A 26,458-nucleotide genomic window follows, 5' to 3' on the forward strand; every position below is an offset into this window, starting at 1 on the left:
ATCATGTGTTTCTGAGGGTCCATAACAGCCAACTGATTGCTTATTCGGAATGGTCACTAAAAGATTGCGAAGGTGATCCCCATCTTGCTGCGATGATTAAAAACAGATAACATTGTTGTTTAGCTGGACAAGGTAGACATTTTCACTGAAACATACTACTATTAATTTTGAAACTTTAAAATGGTGGCGCTCCCTTTTTCTACTGCTGTTATACAAAACTCCTGGAGTAGGTAACTCATTATCAATGGCATGACTATGTTATTACAGCTGTACCTTTAACCACCCTTTTTTGAGGAACTAATTATGCAAATTACAGCACTGAGCAGATACTAATACTAAAAACTATAAGCTTTTGGGCTTTTACAAAATTTTGCCAAGATCTTAAGATCTTTACTGGCTTAACATTAGCAGGTAACATTTTAAAAGTGAAGATGAAACTTCATAGAAGTCTCATATTTCCATTCGTGCATCAATAATACTGCCTGGTATGTGTGCTTGATAAACAGTATATAGAACAGAGTGCAGTGAGAGATAGAAGATGGAGGCGCTGGAGGAAAGGGGCTGTGTGATTGAAGGAGGAGGGAGAATGAGGAGGCTGTGGGCAGGGCGAAGCCCCCACAGTCAGCGCAGATGGGCAGCACAGATGGAGGCTCCTAGCAGGGAGTGGGGGCACTGATGAGAACGATGCAGCAGGCTGGGCTGGAGGGCTGGACATCGGCATGGGGGGGTGAGGAGTGACCATTTCCATTGCGAGCGTGACTCATCCTGATCAGACCATCTGCAGGCATCGGAGAGCTTCTGACTCCGCTTTCCCGGTTCTGCTAATGGCAGGCGTTCCGTTCGTCAGTGACCAGCAAGGCCATGCTTCCTATTAACTCTCTGTGACCCTTTCTTCATATTTTCATAGACATCATCTTCTCATGTTCTATATAGACTTGAAATTCCTTTAACATTTTCACTCGCACGGGACATCGGATCTGGACTGTAAAATTAGCACACTCTCTTGCTTTTACAAAACTATGGGACAAATTATTTATCTCACAGCAATGGTCATTCATGTCTTAACACTGGCACAATCTTAATCTATTCATTTTTTGCAATTTTCACAAAGCAGTTATGAGGCTTTCTTAACCCTTTATAATATACAGCAAAAGGTTTATTCATTATATGCAAATCCCTGTCTACAGTTTAATCTTGTTGGCTAAGATGAAATGAAATGTTATTACTATCCCATATTGTAAATAATGTACAGATATGTATTATTATTATTATTATTATTTTGCACTTCTTCCACTCCAAATAGAAATTTGCCATAATCAGGTAGTAATCTGTATTTATGAAAATGGTCGATAACTCATATGAATGTGTATTTGCATAGCAGCAACACAAAGCAGAAGATGCTTATGAGAAAGCAACTATACAACCAGGCAAGTACAAATGTCACTATTTACTTCTGATATTTAATTATGGGCACAAGAAATTGTAACTTGCCTGCTTGAGCATGTGCCTACAACACACACACACACACACACACACACACACACACACACACATATATATATATATATATATATATATATATATATATATATATTTTTTTTTTTTTTTTTTTTTTTGCTGTATAATACACATCCTACAGGAAATGGATTGATAGTCGGATGCAAATTAGCCTCTTTAGACAAAGGAGAGCTGGACGCACATAATGATTTTCCTACGAAATATGTCACTTGTTGACATGTATGACTATCAAAGAGTGGATGAGTAAGATCATATATACATGGTTAACAGTAGCTAGATATACAGTATACCGGCATTTTCATTACTTAGAAAACTTAAGATGCAGCATCTTGGGTATTCAAGAGTCCAGTGGAACATCCACAAAACAATATACATACATTCATACATACAGTACGATACACACACAATTTATTTACTGCTGTCAGACTTGATTGGGCTGTTGTGAATAAGCAATGCAAACCTCGACACATCCAAACCAGTTGAGCTGCCTTGTATTTTCTATGGAATACAATGTGGAGTCACATGAGTGGCTGGCCAATAAACACAGTTTCACCCCAGAGCTTGCAATTGACACACAATGGGAGAGCCTCTCCCTCCCATGTCAAGCAGGCCAGAACAGTGCAGGGACTGAGTCGGCACCTTCTCCTGAAAGAAGGAGGCTAAAATTGACAGTGACAAAACGTTGTACATCTCTGGTAGAACAGAGCAAATCAGACGGACGTAGAATAAGGCCATTGCGTAAAAGAGATGTGCTGAATTAACCAGCCTACTATCCCCTCGTACATTTTAAGCTGTCCAGTCATAGCTGGTGAAATGGGAACCCTAGCTACCAAATGCAGGATACATACAATGGGAGAAGGGGGCATTCAAGAACTCAGCTGGTCCTTAAAGCCCAGGCTGGCAGGTTGGGTCCCAGGGCTTTGGGTTCCCAGTAACAGGTGATTCTCATAGGCCACGCTCTTCCTTTATTTGTGCTGCACAAAGGAAGCCGAAAGACCTCGCCAGTTAGCCCAGAAATTCACAGGTAAACACACACAAACACACATCCACTCACACTTAGATGTATTCCATGGGGTTCATCATGCAGTTAAAGAAATACTTTAACAAAATACTTTGTTTTGCACAAGCTGTTGTTGGCTCTGCGGTTCTGCCTTGACATGACGACAGACCACCTGTATTCTTCACCCTGATGACTCTTGATGATCTACTCTTGTAGCAACGTCTACAGAATAAGGTCAAGATAAATATTGTCATTGTTGCTATCAGTACCAGATCAGGTAAAATGTATATGGTGGAATACAAGCTTTGTAAGAAAAAACATCTCACCAATCGGATTTATAACAACATGGTACAAAAAAAAATACGGGTTGAAATTTCAATGCAGTATTGACAGTTATAAGCCCATTCTGAAACTCGTTACTACTCCAGGCTGGAAGTATCTTGCAGTGTTGTGCTTGAACAAAGACATCTTAAACCAAGAAACCCCAGAAGACTCCACATTGGTGATTGTGTACAGAAAAGAGATTCTCTTGCATTTCTGAGAACACTGTGGGCAGCAGAGCAGTTTGAGATCTGTTCCTTCCTCAGACCTGTGCCAATGGTCTCTGAAGGCCTCTTGGGGTTGTTGAAATGTAGTGAAATCTGAAGTTGCTGTGCTAGCAGGGTAGCTGCTGTTTTTATGGAGGTTTGTTCTGGAAGGTGGGAATACATTCACTATTCCTCCACAGGACACGATAGCTGCTTTTCATAGAGACTAAGGACATGGTGCACAAACTGGTACTGTTCGCAAGTCTGGATCATGCCACCTCTGGAGGAGAGAAAAGCTAATTTCAGGTATTGGCCAGACAGATAGCATGAGGAGAATTACTTCAAATGTCCATTTAGGCCTGTCAGATCGGATGGGGGTTACCTATCCAGGCGTAGCTGGCAGGTCGTCTTCAATATGTCCACCACCCCCTCATTCTTCAGCTGTTTGCTGAGGATGGAGGTGGCAATGAAGCAGCCTGTTCGGCCGATCCCTGCGCTGTGGAGTTAGACAGAGCACAGGCTGAGATGACAGAGCTGCGGTCCAACTTCCAGTTCATTTAACTAAACGACAACGAGGTGGGGGTGGGGGTAAACAGGGAAAGAAAACATCGAGGATACTGATTCTCCATTTCCTGGGGGGTCCTGGATACTTCCACAGGCTCAACCAATTACCAAATTTAAGGTAACACAGAGAACATCGGATGGGATAAGATCTGACTGTCTCCTTAGAACAGGAGTCAGAACACTGATGCTACTGTCAGATGAGTCACCATTGTTTTTTTTCTCTCTCTCTCTTTCTCTCTCTCTCACACACACACGCACACACACACACACACACACACACACACACTACCTATTCCAATGCACTGCATATGTGTCACAGCTCTTTGGTGCTCCAGAGCAAGCGAGAAGGCGTCCACCAATCCTATGATCCACCCACACCACGCTGTGGTCTACCATCAAGTGCCAGACTCTTTCTCAATCTCATTGCTCTATACTTGTGGGTAATATTATCTGGTAGTGAAAAAATATTTACAGAGCTCTGTGTCTTAATTTTTTGCAAACCTTTTTGTCCTGCTCTCTGAAGTCATCAGTTGCATAAGTGCATGTATTAATTTTTAAAGTAGCACTGATAATCTCAAATACATACTCTGACATTTCTTCCAATGAAAATGAGAGAACATCTGACTGTGCAGTACAAATGACCAAGTTCAATACAGATCATGTTGAAATTGCATAAATAAATTAGAATGTTTCTATTACATTTTATACCTGCAATGAACAATAACAGGGCCACTTCTGGGTGGGGCCTGTTGTCGTGCTTCCTCTACTTCCTTTACAAGCTCCAGCAGGGGCGGGGCCTTGTCTGGAGTCTTCTGGTCTGGCCATGATGTGTACCAGTATTGTCTGAGGCTGCGTTTCTCGCCACCGCACTGCCTCAAATGCAGCAGTACATGAATACAAAGGGGTGCAGTTTCAAACCAAAGTAAGAAACGCAGACGCAAAGAGGAATGTACTGAATCATCACACTTTTCAAAGTCTTGCTAATGACCTTTGGTTTCCTGTTGGATAAGCAATGTGCAATTCCTCACAAAATGTGCAGTCAATACATTCATTTAATTAGCCTTTTTTGTGTTGTTCATTTACACCTCTGTCAGCTGTCAAGTTACAGAATTGTACTGTACAAGAACAATGTTTCCTGAAAGAGTGCATATGTCACATTTGACATGACATAGTCTTCCTTTATGACAATCATAGCTGTTGGTTGCCTAATCTCTTTGTGGTCATTTAGATGCTTTACTGACCTGTAAAGTGAAGATCCTCAAGCTGTAGTCATCTGCCTGGATCAGCTGGTCAACAGTGATCTCAATCCCCTCGTATGTCACACGCTCCTCTGGCCAATACTCTGCACATTTCTGTGACAAACAATGTCCAGGACCAATATAAACTCCATTGAAGTAGCTAAAATTATGCAAACTTAAGAAACACATTCATCAAAGACACTGGAGATGCTGTGGCTTGGTGCTCTCAGGTATCATATTTTGTTGTCCAACCATAGGGTCTCACACACTACATTTCATTGTATCAAGTTGTTCAAATGTTTTTTTACTCAATTTTTCTATGCAATGTAGCCAGTAGGGTTGTCACTCTTGATTTGTGAAAAACTGGGGGGGGGGGGGGGGGGATTAAACCATATTTGCATATATAAAATGTCAATATTTGCAGGACTCCCTGTTGCCTCTGTTACCTATATTTGTCCTGACGCAGGTGTAGTCGCACTCGCTCTGGATCCCTTTGTCTGCTCCTGTCCCTTTCTACGTTAAATACAGTTTTTCTTTTCCTTTGATGAGTAAGTATATATTACTTAATTATAATCTATTATAAAACCTAACCCTAATGTCCAAAGTTACACTCCCTTTTGCAATTAAAACATTATTAGACATAAAATAATAAATTACAGTATAAACAACCTTTTCCCCTAATGAATTAAACTCCAAGCATGATAATTTAAAAGTTTGATGAAAGTTCTGCTTTGCCCAAAACTTGCAATGATTAGGTTTTGCGTTTGCGTAATATAAAACTCTGGTGCTATTTTGTTTTTGCGTGGTTCTACAGTGCTGTTTTTCCTTTATATTTAACTGAAATTTTAGCTGGACACAAAACAAGAGTGGCAGAAAACAGGGAAGGGGCTATTCCTCAAAGCATTTTTGTTTCTTTAGCCAGGTAACTTCCTTCACTCCTATTGGATGGTTTTCACGTTTAGCTTAGGTTATCCAGCTAAATGGTAAATTCTGCTTTGTTGAACCCCAAAGTCTACTTGGTTGTGCCTTATCCATTCACAAATTTTTTCTCTTTTCGCCCCTCTGAGTTGTATGCTGTGAATTGCTTTTTCTATGAAACTGGTGGTTTGTCCAATATTGTTTTATAGTCCTCATCCCTGTCACAAAACCGGCAAAATAAATAGAAAGGTTTTTTTTCTAGCTAGAAATTTAAGGGTCATGGATGTGAATGCGTGCAGCAGAACCAACAGCCCGCGCAGTTGCTAGGTAACAAGGTAAGCTTCGTATTTCTGCTACCAATTAAACAAAGATGTAGACATGGCCAGTCGAATTAGATGTACAGTAAAACCTCGGATTGCGAGTAACTTGGTTTGCAAGTGTTTTGCAAGATGAGCAAAATTTTAAAATAAATTTTAACTTGATAAACAAGCGAGGTCTTGGAATACGAGTATTATGTATACGCTTTGTCTGCCGAGCGACCCGTGATCACAACTGAGCTGATGGTTTTTTCTTTCTCTCTCTCTCTCTCTCTCTCTCTCTCTCTCAATCTCTCTCTCACTGTGGGATTGTGGGTAATCGTCTCCCATGCTCGGTCTCAGTCGGCATGCCTCACTCGTATAGTCAAAACTTAGTAGAAAAGCACCACCCGAATAAGGGCGTAGCAGTGTGAGCGATGAATCTGTTTAACGTCAATGCAATGTCCTCATTTCTGCAAAATCGAAAAGGAGGCAAAAGCATCTGTCATTGGATAGGTTCCTTGTTAAAGTCGCATAAAAAGAAAAACATTCCAGTGAGCCAACAGATAGCAGTGATTCCGTTAGTTATAGTGAAAGTCGTCCTACAAAATAACCCTCCTCTCTCTCGTCTCCCTCACACTATCCACGGTTATTTTCAAAGGTAAAGTGCAGGTTAATTTGTTTTATGTATTGCTACTTTAGATTTTGTATTAATCAATTTTATATGAATATTTTTGGGTTGTGGAACGAATCATCTGAGTTTCCATTATTTCTAATGGGAAAATTCGCTTTGATATACAAGTGCTTTGGATTAAGTGCACGTTTCCGGAACGAATTATGCTCGCAATTCGAGGTTTTACTATATTAACATAACCAGCAAGAAAAAAAGAATTGCAGTAAAAGGAAGCCAAGTGAAGTTTTATTTGAAACTACAAAATTCTAAATTAGATGTACATTTTCACAAAAACACCAGGACAATTCGTGTCTCAGGAAAAAATATAAATTTTTCTGGGACAGTTGCTCAAAAAAGAGAACAATCCCGGGAAAACCAGGACAGGTGGCAACCCTAGTAGCCAGTAATATCATCAATACTACAACTGTAATCACAGTGAATTGTAGCCTGTTCTCAAAGTTTTTCCAAAAATAACCATCTAGTAGGACTACAGGAAACAGAAATATAGCTCATGCTGCTTTCCATTTACCTTGGAAGTCAAAAGTCAGAGCTAGGAGTGACGCCACACCGTCACGTTAGGCTTTTTTAGCGTTTTTTAGTCTTTAGAAATTCCAGTTCTAGTCAGGTTTGTTGTTAGCACTTTACACTGTCACATTTTCCACATACAAACACACAGCAGCATGTCCACAGATAGAGTTTGGACTGTACTGTGTGTACGACCGATTAATGAGTTACAAATAAGACAGAAATATAGTATAAACAGTTAATTTTACAGCTTTTTACTGTTGATGCACAGAGCAGCCGTCTTGAATTCTGAGGTCAGGGTTGCAGAGGTTCCTCCGACCTTCCAAGTCAGTGAAATTCTGACTTCCCAGTTCAAATGGAGTGCAGCATAAACCAGCTTTGATGGGCCCTATCCCGAAACAGAGCAGCCAGTCAAAGTCAGGGAGACAATTATTTGCCTGCAAAGGGGTCCCACCTCATTTTTCTCCTCAATATTGGTGATCATGACAACAAGGGGTGATTGTTCCTGCCACACCATTCTCCAGAAGTCACTGATGGTGTTCACCGTGGGGCCCTGGGTGGCAATGTAGGCCTTCTCTTCACCTCCATAACCCTGAAAGTCAGAATATGAGGTGCATGAGCTCTGAATGTTCTCCTGCTATAAATATAGACTGGATGCTTACGCATCTGCTGAGATTCACTGTTCTTTCATTAACCAACCTGACCCTGGGTCAGGCACATGACCCAGCACATCCACCCATCCTCCAACTGCTTATGCAGTAGCGGGTCACAGAAAAGACTCAACGCCACAAAAGTCAAGCAACACATACCCTCATGTAATTAGCGTTGATGTAGGTGCTGAGGAAATCGTCAGGGTCTGTTGCTTTAAGGCAAACTCTGCTGTGTGTATCTGAAACGCAGCAAACACCAGTAAGTGTGGGATTAAAACATGCTCACATTTCACAGCCGTAATGACCTGCACCTCTGCACAGTGCTGATCTTGTGCCTATCTCCACACTGCAAAGCTCAGCGCAACACTATGCTATGCAAGAACAGGGCAGTGAACAAGAAGGATTTTTGCCTCTGGCAGCAGAAATGCTCACTTGGGAGTATGGTCTTGTATCGATTCTTCCTGACCACACCGGGAATGTTGTATTCTTTCGGGTCCACAAAGTTCATTGGAGTTTCCTGTCGATAGTAAAAGAATATCTGTGCTATTAAATTGTCATTTAAGCAATAAATCATGGTGGAATATTATCCCAAAGGGTATATGTTTGCATGTCAAATCAGCATTCACCTATAAAAGTCTGGCCTCTGTAACGTCTGCTACCCCGAAAGTCAACCATCTATAGATGGTGCACCTGCTGAGAAACACCTACTTCAGGGACTGATTCTTGCCCCAAGCCAGCATCTGTCCACCTACTGCATATCCATTGTACTGCACTGCATATCCATTGTACTGCATGCTACTGTTAATATACTACTTTTCTGCACTTCAAAAACATTAAATACAGTATTGTTGTCAATTTGTGCATCCCCATAATGCACTTCCTTTTTATTACTTATTTATTGTATTATGTTGTATTTGGCATTGTCTTGTCGTGTATTGTCTTGTCCTCTATTGCATTGCTGCCTGTCCTATTGTCCCCCATGTACCTCTCCCTTTCCCTGCAGCTGTGGCGCAAGAATTTCACCGTGTTCCTCTGAACAGATGGGAGACAATAAAATGTGGAATGCAGACGCACAAAGAACTCAGCCTGCAGCGCTGCGTCATCCAGGGCCCTCTTCTGAAGCTCCACCGCTGTGAGCACATTGGATGCCTTCTGCAGATACTCCTTTGTCGACTGTTCCCGTGGTGACAGCATTGCGGCGTAGGGTTCAGTGGAGCCAGGAGTGCACATGTCCAGAGTGAGAGACACATTGGAGCCCCTCCTGAAAGCACATGAGACACAGAATGTGGGTCTCGCCGAGGAGAGAATCTCAAAGGCATATTGGTAGGGATGACCGTATTCAGCACGTGGCATCACACCTTTCCTGGAGGCCCACTGACTTGACGGTGAGTGTAGCTGGGTCACTTTCAGGTTTTATGTCCATGCAGTAGTCAAAGACAGGGGTCTCGGGCACCGGGTCGGCACTGAAGACGTCCTCCTGCTGTGGGTCGGTCCACTCCGAGTACGTGAAAGACGGCTGCCGACTCATGGACTGACGCCGGTCATCTGGGAATACTGGGATGCTGCTGGGCGCCAAGGCTCCGAGACAGTAAAGGACCTATGGAGGTGTGTCATCAGAAGGGAATGTACCACACAGCTTACAGGATAGGGGGTTCCTACTTTAGCAGTTACTGAAGATGGACACACTGGGCTAAGTAAAATCTGCTCAACTTAAAAGACGTACCCCAATACCCAGGATGACAATGCCGATGAAAAGGGTAGCCAGCAGGGGGCACAAGCTTTCCATTCTCCAGAGTTCCTTCTGTATGGTCTAACATGCATTACAGGGGAGATATCCACCAACAATGCAGAAGAGACATAAGGATTAGGTACATTGCTGTTTCAGATCCTACTGCCATATTACTTTTATCTATGAGGTGCTCATATGGATTATTGGGAAATACCAACCTCTTCCTCCAGTGAGCCTTGTGCTCCAATTGGTGATAATAAGTACTGCATGAGGTCCAACACTTTATGTGCTGCAGGGAAAGCTCCGTATCCATTGAGCATATAGAGGATCCACACTCCCTATGTGAATTAGCAGACAGACAAACGTAATGCATACAATGACAGATAGAGTTATGTGATTTTACTATTATTGCAAAAGTTAAAGTGGAATTGTAAATCAAGACTTTGAGCAGCAATCTCTTATTGATAAAGGTAGCAGTCAAATATAATCATCATTGTTGTGGGCATGTTATAAAGAAAGTCTGGAAGCATAGACCCAGAGGATCATGCAGAAAATAATTATGAACCAGCTTTGCTTGAGCATTGTTATGTGCCTGTTTGTGTAGAGGGCTGTTGCCATCATGAGATCAATCTCCCTACCATGATCTGGGAGAAGACGCAGAGACTGAGGAGGCAGCCGACCGCCACTCCTGTCTTCCAGCACTTCTCCCACCACATGCCATTAGCCTGCTGCAAGGCACTACGGGAGGGGACCTCCTCTGGCCTTTGCTGCCCCTTTAGGTCCAGGGGGGTGGCACCTGGCAGAGCCATTACAGCTGACGGGGAGAAACCTGCTCCTCAACACAGCAGTACCTGAAGGCAGAGACAGTGTATCCATCTATTTATCAATTTATCTGTCCATCCATCATCTAACCATTTATCCATCCATACACCCATCCTTCTATTTATTCATCCATCTATTAATCACCCATACATCCATCATTTCATTTCCAAAATCTGTTTACCTGACTAATGTTGCACTGAGTACAACTATCGCCTTGCACCAGAATACCTTAGTGATCTGCTGACCTCATACAACCCTCCGCGCTTGCTATGTTCTCAAGGCGTGGGATATCTGTTGGTACCGAGGGTAGAAAGAGCAATGGCAGGCTGCAGAGCTTTCTTTTATAGAGCCCCTCAGCTGTGTAATGGTCTTCCACCGGATGTGCGGGTTTCAGGCTCCCTCTCAATATTCAAGTCTAGACTAAAAACACACCTGTTTAGTTTAGCGTATAGGGACACTAGTTCTAGATCTAGCTAACTCTTCACTCCCAGCCAGACCTGTAGTGTGAGGTGTAGAGCTGGGTGGGGATCGGTGCCATTTGCTTTGGATAAACTGAACTGTCAGTGCTGTCACTCTGGCTTCACAATCCCTTGTGGAATTGGAGTGCTGACATTTCAGGGACTCCCCATGCCTGCATTCCCACTTTCCTCTCCCTCCTACTGATGTTGCCATAACCATATCTGCTGGAGCTTGCACATTGCACTTCATATTGCACTGACCTAACTGTTAGCACTGCCTATAGTCTCCCCTACTTTGACTAATTCCACATTTTATTTCCCCTATCCCTCCTGCGGGGTGCTGCCTGGAGATCTCAATTTATAAAGATATCCAGCACACCCTGCTACATGTGATGTCGCCACTACCAGTGACGTCCTTATATCCAGTTTGCCGCTCTGCCTGTGTCATCCTCCATGTATGACCCGCTGCCTTACTTCTGGTTGCCTGGCGATTGGAAGGAGAGTCGGCACCGGCTTGTCATCACCTCCCTGCTCCCCGGTTGTGACTAAAATCTTATGACTGAGACAGTGTGACTTGGCACTTAGCCATCTCTCCAATTTCACTTCACTACCAACCCCAGGAAAATGGGCTCCCCCTTTGAGTCTGGTGCCTCCCAAGGTTTCTTCCTAGGGAGTTTTTCCTTGCCACTGTTGCCTATGGCTTACTCATTGGGGGCTTTGGGTGGGGATGCTGTAAAGCACTTTGACACAATGTACTGTTGTGATAATGCACTATACAAAAATACATTGGTTGTTGTTGTACATTCACTGTCGATTTTTGCATCATTTCCCATTATCCAAACTTTAGGAACAATGTCAGAGTTCTAAGATGAACAGACTCGGATTGAAAATTGGTATACACAGGTTGTGTAAACCATTAAGGTAAAACAGGATGCCATAAGCTGGAGTGATAAATTGTTCTAATAATGTTTTAGTAATGATTTCCTTAATTTCTTCAATGGCACAAAATTATGCACATTTGATAACCATTGAATGGTTTTATTGGACACGCTGGAAATTCTGACTGGTTTAAAGAGCAGTACAGGCCCAGAGGAGCTGGCAGCTGGTCAGCTTTTTACAGGCTATAATAATAAATTCTTCTTCTTATTATTATTATTATAAACTGTCCTTATCCAAAGACATAGCTTTGCTTTAATCTATTAGTTTAGTCTATTTAAAAATCTATTTATATAACTGTACAGTTATTTATGTAACTAGAACTTTTTAAGGGCACAGTGAATAATTTTAGCATATTAACCAGCATTGTATTGTTCACAGACCTCCATTGTTTGCTACTTTTTTCATCTGGAAATTAAAGTAGGGCTAACCATAGCTATGGGTCCTTCAGCTGACCTTTCTGGGGGACAGTAGCCTCCTGAGAACCCGGGGTGTATCTCAAGGGGGTTAGATAATCGATGACTTGCCTGTGCATGCTGCCAGTTTAGGAGGAGAAGAGGTTTCTTCTGGCCTAGCCAATACACCTTCTCCTGGACCATGGAAACTTCTGTATCATACCTCACTTCCAAAAGGATGTTTTCAGGAGGCCACAGGCATCAAAAGGAACAGAAGCTGTGAGGGTCTGTATCAATAAACCAGTCCCACTCACTACTTTGTCATTAGATAAATATAAATATCTTCATGTTACGATATTTTGTATCATATTAGGATGAATCCATTTGCATTGTTGTTTAATATATTCAGTGTTCATATTCCTTTCCTGCATGGATTATGTGGATGTTGATATTGACACTTCCAGTGAAATGCTGATGTCAAGCAATACATGTGGTACGAAAAAAAAGTTCAGTGAAATTAGGTGCAGCTACCTGTAAACACCTTGTATCCATCCATCCATCAATCCATCCATCCATCCATCCATCCATCATCCATCCATCCATCCATCAATCCATCCATCCATCCATCTTTCAAGACCTATTTTCCAGTGTCCTAGAATAATCTTTAACCCAGTTATCACCAACAGGTTGATGAGTAAGACTTTCTCAGTTCACACCTTCTACCCCCCCAAAAAATAAAATTAAATAAATAATAATAATCTACCAAGGGGAAATTGCAAAGATTTATTACATGGGTTTATTCTTTGATTTTTCAAGTATGTGGTCATCTAAAAAGAGGCTTGGACACCCAGTTGTTGCTTCCTCTGAGAATCTGCAAGCCCACCCTGCCACCTCTAAGGGCATTGTCACCTAACAAAGCCGATTACCGCTCTTGGATAGGTAATACCAACCAGAGCCTTAGGTCTCTGCAGTGAATCACTCCCCATGGCTGCTCTCGGCTTTTCTGAGGGAAACACTGACTCATCCTCCCTACCCTGCACTTTGCCTCTTTCTCCCTTTTTTTAATTAATATTATTTATCTGTTCCCCAGCTCCGGAAATTGGGCCGAGCAGAGACCTGCATTCGGGCGGCCAGCTGGAGGCCCTCGAGTGGCTCGTCTCTCCAGGCCCCTTTGTGTTGCGGCGCGGCGCTGCTGGGGAAGAGTCTGCGGCAGGCGCTCTCTATGTTGCCACGGACACATGGGCCCCAGACCGCCATTCTCTGTGCCCACGCATAATAGCTCTCAACCCCGTTTCAATCATGGTGCTATTCAAAGCCTGTCCCCTTGCTTACCCTTTGTCCTTCACGGTACGTAACACACGTGTGCTAGCGTGTGCATATAGACGCGTGCACTAGCATTCTACATGTTTCCTTATGCATCTTTGTTTTCATTTGAGGTGCAAATTGCAAAACGTTTGTTGACTGTGTATTGCACCTAAATGGCATACCCTCAACTAAAGTATTAAATCAGAAATATTTTAATAAATAACTCAGTCATCTAGCTTTCCTCTAGTCTTTATTGAGAAATGAATTTTGCTCATCGTGTTGTAATAAACCCACAAAAGTCCACATTGTCACAGGTAGAGAAAAACATGGCATTCAAGTATTTATTTGACATCAAAACAGACGCCTTGAAATTTCTGTAAACTGAGCTATCTATGCATTTTTGTCTGTAAGGTTGGTTTTAAGCCAAAGATGTATTTGTATGAGCCTTAGTCTGGTACCCACAAATGGCATTAGATCTAACTTGTGTTCCATAAATTGTATTAAAGAACACAAATACACAAATGCAGGTTTAAAATACAGCATCAGTCAAAAGTCTGTATTCGCCTATTAAAAATCATTTGTTTTTCAATAAGATAATGATCCTAAGCACACCTTGAGGTTATATATTACAGAGCCTGGGAGGGGACATGAGAGGAAATAAATGAATAAATAAATAAATAAATAAGCATTTGGGAGATCTCGCAAAACATTACCTTGAGAAAAAAAAAGATAAACATTTGTGAGATCTCGCAAAACATTAGTAACTGTGCTGTGTTTATTTGAAATGGGGCCATACTTTGAGTACGTACTCACGGAAGGGGGGAGGGGGGGTCTAAAAATTTGACCGAATTTTGCGTACGTGTGCGTATGCCGGAGGGGGGCTGAATCAACTTGAGAAATTTCAAAATTAAGTGTTTCGTTCACGATACCTGACCTGCTGGATTCCATTCCATACGTGCATATAACTCAAAGTTTAGTTCATCTCCCAATCATCAGCCGGCCGGCCGGCGGATAGTCCATCAACATCGAATCAACACGCAAGCAGAATTATAAGCATGCAACACTAACCATTATTATTAATGTATGTAACAACTGTTCGCCTGACATACATATTCGATGTTTTCATGTAATTTTCAAGCGCCATTATTGCACGTTAACTGTCCAGCGAACCAAGTTTTTTTTCAGAATTCTTGACAAGTGTGTCTGCCATGCTTATGCCGACTTTTGAGGAATAGGCTAGTCCTTATAGCTTATTCCTCCAAATGCCGACTGAAATACTACATGTATAAGAATTAAAGAAGTCTTATTTGTTGCATTTCGTTTTGTTTAAAAGTGATTTTATTACAGTAAATCTCATGACATCATTCTTTTGTTATCCCTAAAATTAACAGGAACGTTTGTAGCTCCAAAAAGCAGTGCATAAGTCGACTAACGATCGCCCATGCGTGCGTGCGTGCGTGCGTACGTACACGGGGGGTCAACTACCCAGCGTATGTGTGCGTACAGGGGGTGGAGGGGGGTCCAAAAAATCGGTAAAATGTGCGTACGTAGTAAAAGTATGGGCCCAATGCAAAAAATGGAATTTTGGCATTTATGTATTAATAACTGCACTATGTCCATTCACTGCCAGTGACTGTAAGAAAGGCAGCTGGACTATTGATCACTGAAACATTGAACACTGAAATAGTCATAAAAAATTCGACCGTACATAAATCTGAAAAATGGGTGTTGTTCGCTTTTGCTGACAGATATGGCAACTGGAAACCAGAATAAGTTAATTTTACCTCGGTGCCAGAGTTAAGGTTTAAACCTGAACCCACTTTTGTGTATGCCTTCCTGATGATTGATGATATATCATATATACATGCATGGAAATAGAATTTCAACACCGTGGTAAAGTTCACTTTATATGCAGTTTTCCAGCTGCAATATCTTTCAATGTGTTTATATACACTCACCGGCCACTTTATTAGGCACACCTGTCCAACTGCTCGTTGATGCAAATTACTGATCAGCCAATCACATGGTGGCAACTCAATGCATTTAGGCATGTTGACATGGTCAAGACAAACTGCTCCAGTTCAAACTGAGCTTCAGAATGGGGAAGAAAGGTGATTTAAGTGACTTTGAACATGGCATGGTTGTTGGTGCCAGATGGGCTGGTCTGAGTATTGCAGAAACTGCTGATCTTCTGGGATTGTCACGCGCAACCATCTCTAGGGTTTACAGAGAATGGTCCGAAAAAGGGAAAACATCCAGTGAGCGGCAGTTCTGTAGGCGAAAGTGCCTTGTTGATGCCAGAGGTCAGAGGAGAATGGCCAGAGTGGTTCGAGCTGATAGAAAGGCAACAGTAACTCAAATAACCACTCGTTACAACCGAGGTATGCAGAAGAGCATCTCCGAACGCACAACACGTCGAACCTTGAGGCAGATGGGCTACAGCAGCAGAAGACCACACCGGGTGCCACTCCTGTCAGCAAAGAACAGGAAACTGAGGCTACAATTTGCACAGACTCACCGAAATTTTACAATAGAAGATTGGAAAAATGTTGCCTGGTCTGATCAGTCTCGATTTCTGCTGCGACATTCGGATGGTAGGGTCAGAACTTGGCGTCAACAACATGAAAGCATAGATCCATCCTGCCTTGTATCAAAGGTTCAGGCTGGTGGTGGTGGTGTAATGGTGTGGGGGACATTTCCTTGGCACACCTTGGGCCCCTTAGTACTAATTGATCATTGTTGCAACGCCACAGCCTACCTGAGTATTGTTACTGACTATGTCCATCCCTTTATGACCACAGTGTACCCATCTTCTGATGGCTACTTCCAGCAGGATAATGCACCATGTCATAAAGCTCGAATTATCTCAGATTGGTTTCTTGAACATGACAATGAGTTCACTGTGCTCAAATGGCCTCCACAGTCACCAAATCTCAATCCAATAGAGCACCTTTGGGATGTGGTGGAACGGGAGATTCGCATCATGGATGTGCAGCTGACAAATCTGCAGGAACTGCGTGATGCTATCATGTCAATATGGACCAATATCGCTGAGGAATGTTTCCAGTACCTTGTTGAATCTATGCCACGAAGGCAGTTTTGATGGCAAAAGGGGGTCCAACCCAGTACTAGCAAGGTGCACCTAATAAAGTACTAAAGTGGCCGGTGAGTGTATATGTACAGGAAGAATATGTTCTAGGAAGAATGCCAAGAGCCTGCAATGCTGTCATTGAAGCAAAAGAGGGCTATTTTGAAGAGGCTAAAATTTGAGAAAATTTTGAGATGCTGATCAATTCTCTTGGTTGTTGCAATATTTGATATGTATTACTTCATTGCCTTGAGGCCTTTTACTATAAGGTGAATAACATGGTTAAAATAGATTAAATGCTTTAAAAGCAGGTGTGTCCAGACTTTTGACTAGTACTGTCCTGGACTAAAGCAGAGAAGGCATGGGGGCAAGGATTGGAGTAGGCAGGAACAGAATATGGATGACCCACTCAGCTCACAGGAACACGGGGGTTTATTAAGCAAAATTGAACACACTAAGACCAATACAAAAATAAAAATGGACCACAAGGGGTTAAAACACAGACTAATAACAAAAGGGTCAGGGCAACAAGGGGCAGGCAGAGTACAAATAACAGAACCACCACCATCAATGACTGTAAGAAAAGAACAGGATTAGGAAGTTAAATACAAAAGGTTAACAAGGATAATGCAGGACAGATGAAAACAATTAACCAATCGGGGAGGGTGCAGGATAGCGAGCAATCAGAACACACAAGGATTGACACAAGAAAACAGGCAACAGGTGGAAGGAATAATTAACTCAAGGAACTCAGAAACTAAATAGGGAAACTAAGAACTGACAAAGAAGGAAAACAGAATCTAGCACAGGAAGGCAGGTAAAACACAACCAAGGCACAAAGCAAGAAACCAAAACAAACCACAATATCATAGGAACTAGAAAACCTGATGAAACCAATGCAACACTAGGGAACAAAATACAAAAACAGAGGAGGAAGGATTCAAACACACAACAGAGGGATGAATAGGTAGCCACACACTCAGCTCATTGAGCCATGCAGCCATCTGGGGAGCAGAGAAAAACACACTGAAGACTTTGACAAACAGGAGCTGACCCTGACTAGTACTGTACTTGGAAAGATATAATCCATCCATCCATCTTCCAAACCGCTTGTCCTACTGGGTCGCGGGGGGTCTGGAGCCCATCCTGGAAGCAATGGGCACAAGGCAGGGAACAACCCAGGATGGGGGGCCAGCCCATCGCTGGGCACCAGTCACTCACACATGCACACCTATGGGCAATTTAGTAACTCCAATTAACCTCAGCATGTTTTTGGACTGTGCAAACTCCACACACATGTGACCCAGGTGGAGACTTGAACCCGGGTCCCAGAGGTGTGAGGCAACAGTGCTAACCACTGCACCACCATAATAATTAAAAACATAATTGACTTTCATAATGTAACACCTAACAGGTTTTAATTAGCTACTCATGAGAGTAAATTAATAACATCTTTTCCTAGGTGTGCTCTGTTCTGTTTATTTTATTCTAGTTTGCTTTTATATTGCTTTTTATATTGTTTATTGCTTAATAATTACAAAAGACACTGTACACAGTTTCATTTGGTTGCATTCTGCCCCATTGATTTTTGCATTTTGTCTTATTTTTTGTCATTTGCAGATGTCAGATACACTGGGCTCATTGAACTGTATTCAAACTGCAGAATTAATATGAAATTTCAATAGACACCATTTCTTGGAAAAGCCAATAATTAAGTTTTGAAAATTTTCCAGTTCCTCTTTAACAACTTCTAGATCCATCCAATACAGGGTCACAGCCAGTCTGGACCCCATCCCAGGATGGTGTGAGACACTGTAAACCCTGAAAAAGATGCCAGTTGGCCCACTGGACATACACACATACACACAAACAAACGCACAAGCATAGTTCAAAGACATAAACGTAGTTAATCTTAATTTCTGTGAGGTACCTGAGGGAAACCCATGAAAGAACGATAATAATGTGCCTGCACTGACCTAGGAGCAGCTGTTACACATCCCTCCAGCAGCCGTTACACATCCCTCCACCCACCATTTCTTTAATCCCACTGAAATCCTGAAACATTTTACCTTTGGTAGCACTTTCCTCCCTTAGTAACCTACACCTACCTTTAAGAACCTCTATGACGGCAAGCAGTAGATCACATGATGAAATCGGGCAAAGACTCTCCAGTTGGTGAGCCCCCAGTGTGCTCTGCCACTAACCAGACCTGGGCAGAGAGGGCAAGAGATGAGAGAAGGACAATACCTACACCCCCCCCACACACACCCACACATTAGCCCCCTTTTATTTCCATGATACAAAGACAAAAAATACAAAAACAAAAATGCCTGCTTCAAAATTAAACTGGTCTCACACAGAATGAATTAATCCAGCATAGTCTTGCAAGGCTCCCAAAGCTCTGAAGCAACTGCCTCTTTTCCGCAGAAGCACATTTGATATGTGACACCAGAAAATGATTTTAAGCCTAAATCATTATTCTCAATCTGTCCTTCCCAACGTACCAAGCACAAAAGAAGAGAAATGTGTAGGTAAGCACCCTTATCTCTACACTGCAAAAAAAAAAAAACCAAAAAGCCCTAATTATAAACTGAAGCAGACAAACGCATGACGTGGATGAGGCTACAGCTCCATGAGCGTTTTGAATGGAGGACAGATTACTGGCCAACAATAGGCGAGGGGGACCGGTGACTGTGGAGATGCTCTGAATCTATGACGCGAGCAAAGCTGGCGTTTCAGTAACCATGGAAACAAGCAGACTCAGCCACCAATGTAGACATATAGACCAGCGTGCTGTTTTACATCAGAGTGAGCTACTTTCCACAGCTAAGGCAGAATGAAAAGGTGTCTTTAGTATTGCTGGTTGGAAACCATAGCGACAAGGCCGTGAAGCCGCACGTCTACATAGCCTGGATGCCAGTGGGTTATATTATGACAAAATATCTATTATCAACTGATCTAGAGAGTGCACCTTCAGCTGGGTCATTTTCCCAGTTTTCCATAAAATATTTATTCTTTCCTCACACCGACAGTCATTTAAAGGATTTGGGCTATTTAAAGTTTTATCAAACATGGAAAGGGTGTGTAATACTTGAGAATCAGGGATTGATTGGCATTTACTTAGAGAGCCAGATAGTTCCAGCGCGCTTTGATGGTGACAGCAGCGCCGTTTCACAGCACGCTCAGCCTGATAAATCTTTTATTTAGCTCTGTGAATGCATAATTACATGGTTTTTGCAGGGATTCTCCCAATAAACTTGACAGCGCAGTCAGTAATGTAATGCAATACTCTGTGTTTATGGAACAACATAACATGGAACAGCCCAGCAATTTTGGTCATTATTTCAGCAATTTAGTAAATTAGACACCATAATATTTTGCCAGTATCTAGGAATTAATTCACCCTGTATTATCCCAGTTCACTGCACTTAGTTAGTATCTGGTTATACAATGTGTATATGCGTTGTGCTTCCAGTCTGGAATGTCTGGTCGTACACGTCAGTCCTGCAGTTTGAAGACCAGAGAAGCAGAGCTTTCTGCTACCAAGTAGTGGTTCTGCTGCTCATTGCTGCCCAGAATCCCAGGGTAACAGTATGGAGGGAGAGTAGGCGATTATACCTCAGGGTAGCACAGCCTCCCTGCTAGCTCACCCAGATGCTCTCCAAGGCATTCTGAAGACTGAAAACCAGGTTCTCACTCAACAGCATCATGCCACCAAATGACAGTAATTTCCTCTGGGAGGGGCCGAGGGTTGTGCGAGGTTCAGCCAAACATAAACCCTAAACCCAAGCCTTGACAAGCTGGTAAATTATACTTAGCAGTTTTTGGTGAAGTTTTGACCTGGATTAATGTAAATGTCAAAAATGGCACAAAAACACCAAGTATCACACTACTGTATACTAGGAACAGGTAGGGATTCTTTGCCTTCAGAATAAATCAAAATATATCAATTTAATGGGAGATTCATAATAATTCATTGCTGCAGACTGATATGCATGATGCCAATTTTCACAAAACTTGCACCCAGAATGAGAACTCTCATAGTGCCAAACGGGGATCATCCTGCAGGTGTGATGGTGATGGAGCCTCGCTATTCCCCACCTGCAATAGGGAAGCGATTGTGGCTGTTGGCTTGGCGACCTAGAGCCACTGCAGGCAGAGCACAGAGCACGTAGTGCTGGGCCACTGTGTGAAATACAAAAACACAGCAGCGCTGGCTGTGGTGGTGCTCAGATCCCCACCGATGCCCCTAAAATCATTACATGACTTCATTTCAGCAACATCATTCCCAGATTATCTTCCCACCTTTCCCACAACGACACACAGAAATTCTGCCTTTCGCTGTAGATCTCAGCACGTCACATTTAGCCTGAGCCTCTAAAACTTTGTCGTGTTTCTGAAATCCTACCATTTAAAACTCGTTGTCTCGAGTGCACCCTAAAGGGTTACCCTTCTTTCCTCTCTCCAGTCCAGTAAATCTGCATGTTTTTACAAAGACTTGTTTGAACAGACTGGGGTTGTTGCATGAACTTGTGTGTGTGAATCTGCAGTGGGATCTATTTGATGCAAGGTACTATGCTTATTTTGTCACCGTTTACCAATTTGTTGTTTTACTGCCATGAAAGCAAATTCTCCAAAGGAAACACTTTTCCTGAACATGTCCTGATCTAATCCCAGCTGTAGCAATAACAGGAATAATTAAACAGTTTTATAAACAATAAAAAAATCTTTCACTGCAAACTGCCACATTCATATCTTATGCCTTATGCACTGAAAAAATGTTAAAGTTCTCCACAAGGCATCCGTGCCATGAATAAAACATTTGCTCATTAATCTGTTTCCCGCCAGTCTCAATTTCTATTGTATAATCAAAATGAATAATTAAATTCATCAGTCACTAGCTGATCTATCACTTGCTAAACCATTAGTCTGTTTTTTTTTTCCTCTGGAAAAATTTTGCTTTTTTAACATTATATGGTTACTTCAAATGCTTTAAGTAAACACAGCACATACCGATATAATACATATACATATAGTATATGTCTATATAGAGGACAAGCACAATAGTATACAGCCAGTGTGTAGGCTGTTCCCAGCTGTGATATCATAGAGCAATATTAGACTGTAAACAAAAAAAAAATTAATTTGAGCCAAATAGCATACTGAAGTAAATGTCACAAGGCAAACCTTGAAATGTAAAGTATACCCTTATCTAAAAAGAGAATGAATCAATAAAATTTAAATTAATTCATCCACAATGGACTGTTACATTTCTAGATGGTTCCGTGCTCTCTGGTGCAGTTGGCTGAATAAAAATCATTAGTTGCAGATATCTAGAGCAGAAGGGTCTCTCTCCCATACAGCCGCACTTGGATGAGCATCATGGAAAGCTGAATGAACATCGGCACGGCAAGCTCCTATATGCGGCCGAGGACAGGACAGGCCAGGAGCTGCATAAACGCTGCCCCCCGGAGGGCTGCCTCTGTTTATTGCACTGCGTTATTTGCGTGCAGCAGGTGAGAGGCAAGTGTGCGACCTGAGTTAGCTGTGGAACCGTCTGCGGGTTCGCACGCGGCAGCCGGAGCAGACGGCCAGACGGAGTTGCACAGACGATAGACTAGAGCATCACTGGACCGGACTGCTATCGGAGGATGGGGGGTGTGGGTTCCAGGTGAATCCCCCTGACCACCCCAGATGCCCCCCAAACAAACGGACAATGGTGGGCCAGCGTGGACATGGCGCCTGCTTACCTCTGCACACGGAGGAGCGAGCGGGAGCGGCGGCAGCAGCAGAGGAGAGTCCTGCAGCATCATTAGTATTCACATCACAGAGAGTGGCGCTGAGCAGGCAGGCAGCCCTGGGAGCTGCGCAGGACTCAGCCTTCCCTCCTGACGCACGGTCAGGTCAGGACTGTGCCCCCCGGCCCGGCACACACCCCTCCAGCGCCTCTTGCTCCTGCCCTCGGCCAGCAGTATGGGGAGCTTCACCTGTTCCTTCTGTTTTCCCTGCCAAGCGTCACTCCGTCTTGGGGAGACTGGATCCCAAAGCCGCTTCAGGCTCGCTGAGTCTCTGTCCTGTTGCCACGGCAATGGGGGAGAGCAAATGAGTAAGAGAGGCAAGATGGGGAGCACACTCCTGGAATCACGTTGCATCTCGGAGTAAACCCCCCCTTCAAGCACCCCCCCCCCCCATCAAGCCCCGCCCCCAGTACCAATCTGCTGCGGTCTTTTTGTCCACCTCTCTGATTAAATTATACGTGTTCTGTTCTTTCCTCTCCATCACTCTTCCTCATTCTTTTTCTTTCATTCTCTCTATCCATTCTCTTTTAATATCAATGATTTGAATGATGGAAACCATACAAAAGCCCTCTCACCCTCACTCATTTTTCCATGCTTCTCTGTACCTGCTCTCCGCTCTCTTTCCCTCTCTCTCTCGCTTTCTCTGTCTCACCCAGACACATGTGAATAGAATAGAAAAAAGGAAGAAACATGAATGAAAAATACATGAACACAGTGCTGTCCTTTGCACACAGCCCCTAATGCAAACGCGCACACGTGCACTTTTTCTCCCCCGAGTGCAGGATTATCTGCTTGCATTTACTGCTCAGTAAGTGAGATTATGTAGCATTTGCTACATTGCCAATGAAAAACGCCTCAGATTTTGGTATCAAAGCCCCTGTACAGTCCTGCTGTGGCTGACTCTCAGCACACATGCGGCATTTAGCAGGAGTAAATGCTGTTAAATTCTCCCTCAACACAACATTTTCTGCCTATAAATGAATTAATTACAGCTACCTCCTAACACCAGCAACCAAGCCTAACCATGTTAGCAACAAGATTTAGTTTGAAATTGGTACAGGGGAGCGTCATCACATTCTCACATTTCAAAGTGAACTACACTTATCAACTAGCTGCCTGATATATACATTGAAATGTAAATGTCACTGTGACTCAAAGAGACGCGGTGGGTCAGGCTTTGTATAAGGTAGAATTGTTTCTAGATTGCAACAAAGACTGCAGAAATCTTCTCAGACGGTTTTGCCTAGCTGCATTTGTTGCCAAACTGCTTCAAACAGCATGCAAAATGTGGGAACTTCTTAAAATATATTTCATGCATTAATACGTCTTAAGAATTAAATGTAACTAACATGTGAGAAGAATTTGAAATACCCTAGATATTTCCATAACTAAACATTACAAATGAATTCAATGGGGGTAAGTCACTATTTCTTACAAATGAATGAGTTCAACACAAAAAGAATGAATACAAACAAGACTATGCTCATGTTCATGAAATATAAAATTATTTCTAAAATAATATCCTCCTATCAACAAAACAAAATATCATTGAGGGTATGAGGCAAGGCTATTTAACATACAGTACTTCTGTCTCTAGCACCCCCAAGTGGCAGACATTGAGAACAGTCACTAAAGATTCCAATCAATTTGAGGGTCTACAATGCAAGATGCTACATAAAACAAAAAGCAACTAAGCAACAATACTTTCAGCAAACGTTTGTCTGCATGATTTTTGAGCAGAAATGTTAAGCAAAAAGAAAACCATTGAATCTCAGGCTGCAAAACCTCTTATCAGTAGTGTAATTATGGTGTGTATCCTACATTCCATTCTGTTATACATATTTATATTTCCTTCTTTCGAAAAGCTGTTATCGAAGATGGGTAGATAAGTGTATGGATCTCCTTTAGAATTCACAAACTTTTTTCCCTCTGTGAATGCTGAGGAAATGTTTTTCAGAATAACTAAGAAGCATGATTTTCAGATGCCGAATGTGTGTTTGTTTCCAGTCTCCTGTTTATCTCGTTTCACGTACGGAAAAGGCACCCATATCTAATGGCTCAGCAATAATAAGGCTTTTGCAGTAGTTCCACCCGCACCCTAGAGATCCACCAGAGTCCCACGCCCAGGGCTGCAACAAACTGTTACATTAATGGTTGGAATTATGTTACGGGGGGGTAGGTCGGGGGTTCTGGACCGCTTAGGAAATCTGCATAAACAAAACCACAGCACAACATTAAAGAGAGCAACAGAGCAAAGCCGTGCCCCAATTCAAAGTTCTTTCCCTCGGGCTTGCTGACGTTTATCCAGTATAAAGGGTTCAATGGCAGGGCAGGATCTTAAAAATAAGATTTCATGGCAGAAAACAGAAGAGCTGATGATAATCATGACAGAAATCTAAGCAGAGCCATTGACATTCCAGCAGATGTAGGAATAAGAGATAAGAAGCAGGAGTGACCCATCTGGCTTAGGCAGCTAAAAACACTGTACACCTCATCCGGTACATGCAGAGCTCTCCTCAGCAGCTTTGAACTTGGAGTCCAGTATTATGAGCCTTGACATGAGTATTATGAGACCTGGGAGGGGGTCCACCTCTGGCTGGACGAAAGCAAGGCAGGGCTGGACTACCTGAAAGGTGACGAGCATGAGTAATGGCGGGAAAAGGGATGGTGCATGAAGAATGACAGAAGACCACATTTTAGAAGTGGGGTGTGTGATGTTCAGCTCTGCCAACAATGCGAAATGGAGAAGTGATGGTGCAGAGCCAGTACCAGCCAAGCACGCACATCTGACTTTATAGGAGAAAAGCTAACTGTTATCTGCATTCATTTTTTTCCTGCTTTTGATTCAGAGCGTTTAATGCAACCTAAGGAGCTAATTTCCAAAACTTACTCAGTTTTTGAGATGAGACCACTAATAACCCAAAGGCAGGCATCCTCCTATGTTACACACTCCACAAACCCACAATCCTCAAGTAAGCCAGTGAACTTTCTTTCAATTTCCAAAATTCACTAAGTTCACAGACATTTTCTCAAAAAACATACTCCTTGGAATGAGTGAGTTTTGGAAATGTGGAATCATGAAAGTTAAGCCCAAATTCACCATTGCTAATTTGCAAAGCAGTTCCGTGACTATTAATATCCTCTACATTGTACAAAAAAAGCGTCTTTGCAGTAACCAATTCGGGTATGAAGACAACTTCCTGCCTGCTGCTCATATCATTTGTGACCAAACTTCTCCTTTGTCACTACAGCAAACAGCACACTTCCACTCCAGCGACATGTGTGGTTACATCAAAGGGTGTAACACATTTCAGCAACAATAGAAACAAAGTCAGTAATGTTTTGCATGGTTAGATTAAATAATTTTTAAACTGAACTTCTTTTCCACAAAGATTCAATCTTTGTTCCAGAAAAAGAAAGCACTACATTTGGTCATTAGTTAGTTTCAGGCACACATGCTACTGGAACTAGACTATTTATTTTTCTGGGTAATTAAATCACCATCTTTGCTTGCTTCAGTTTACTTTTTCCCAAAATAACACCCACGACTAGATCCTGTCCTTCTAGGCTAATGATGTTGCAAAGACTTACATTTTTCCATATTCACTCATGAAGCAAACAGTTCTTTCAATATAAATTTGACTACACTTTTCAAATTTAGCCTATATGTGCTGTTTCCAATACAGTCTGCTTTTCGTTTTTAATTCATACTACAGTAGTCAAAGCATCTCTGTAACAATTAAAGCAGACACTGAAACGCACTTTTTCCATTGTGCACTTGTTGAAACTAATCTAGAAAGTGGTTTGCAACCTCACTTCCTTTTTAGCAATGTAAGTATGCGGGTTCATTTAAGAAGGACTCTGTAGATGCACGGTATAACTTACATCCGGATTTTCGCAGTTTTCAAGTCTTCCAGTTACGATCGCTCCACCCACAGAAAACCAAACTGTTATCGTCTATCCCTTAATGGAAGTGTCTACGTAGCGGTGCGGGCCTGCCACAAGCACAGCTTGCAGA

General features: G+C 42.5%; 1 protein-coding gene across 7 annotated transcripts; it reads right to left on the reverse strand.

The window, feature by feature from the left end:
* Positions 1-1,611: 1,611 nt before the first annotated feature.
* On the reverse strand, positions 1,612-26,442 carry ptpn5 (protein tyrosine phosphatase non-receptor type 5). Of its 7 annotated transcripts, none has more exons than XR_007381078.1 (15): positions 22,393-22,782; positions 18,751-18,851; positions 10,277-10,489; positions 9,857-9,976; positions 9,633-9,719; positions 9,268-9,506; positions 8,984-9,170; positions 8,342-8,426; positions 8,069-8,148; positions 7,714-7,851; positions 4,851-4,961; positions 4,318-4,478; positions 3,428-3,541; positions 2,845-3,325; positions 1,612-2,740 (listed from the first exon to the last, which is right to left on the reverse strand). XR_007381078.1 is itself a non-coding variant. In XM_048969753.1 (15 exons), exons 4-15 carry the CDS (start codon positions 10,445-10,447, stop codon positions 3,232-3,234), a joined length of 1,587 nt encoding a protein of 528 aa, XP_048825710.1. In that variant the 5' UTR covers positions 10,448-10,489; positions 18,751-18,851; positions 22,393-22,716; positions 26,326-26,442; the 3' UTR covers positions 1,612-3,231. The 7 variants fall into 7 exon arrangements, 6 of the variants coding, with proteins under 6 accessions (XP_048825710.1, XP_048825712.1, XP_048825711.1 ...); XM_048969753.1 differs by adding an exon at positions 26,326-26,442 and having other exon boundaries at positions 1,612-3,325; positions 22,393-22,716; XM_048969755.1 differs by adding an exon at positions 23,046-23,081 and having other exon boundaries at positions 1,612-3,325; positions 22,393-22,716.
* Positions 26,443-26,458: the final 16 nt, after the last annotated feature.

This window comes from Brienomyrus brachyistius, chromosome 11, assembly GCF_023856365.1.
Source record: "Brienomyrus brachyistius isolate T26 chromosome 11, BBRACH_0.4, whole genome shotgun sequence".
Lineage (NCBI taxonomy): Eukaryota > Metazoa > Chordata > Actinopteri > Osteoglossiformes > Mormyridae > Brienomyrus > Brienomyrus brachyistius.

Excerpts from the sequence above, each read along its gene's own strand:
- ptpn5 (XM_048969753.1), bottom strand. The coding sequence starts at position 10,447 with ATGGCTCTGCCAGGTGCCACCCCCCTGGACCTAAAGGGGCAGCAAAGG. Across the intron at positions 9,720-9,856 it reads AAGGCTCACTGGAGGAAGAG|ACCATACAGAAGGAACTCTG; the intron begins GTTGGTATTTCC and ends AATGCATGTTAG. Across the intron at positions 3,326-3,427 it reads TGCCAGCTACGCCTGGATAG|AGGTGGCATGATCCAGACTT; the intron begins GTAACCCCCATC and ends TCTCTCCTCCAG.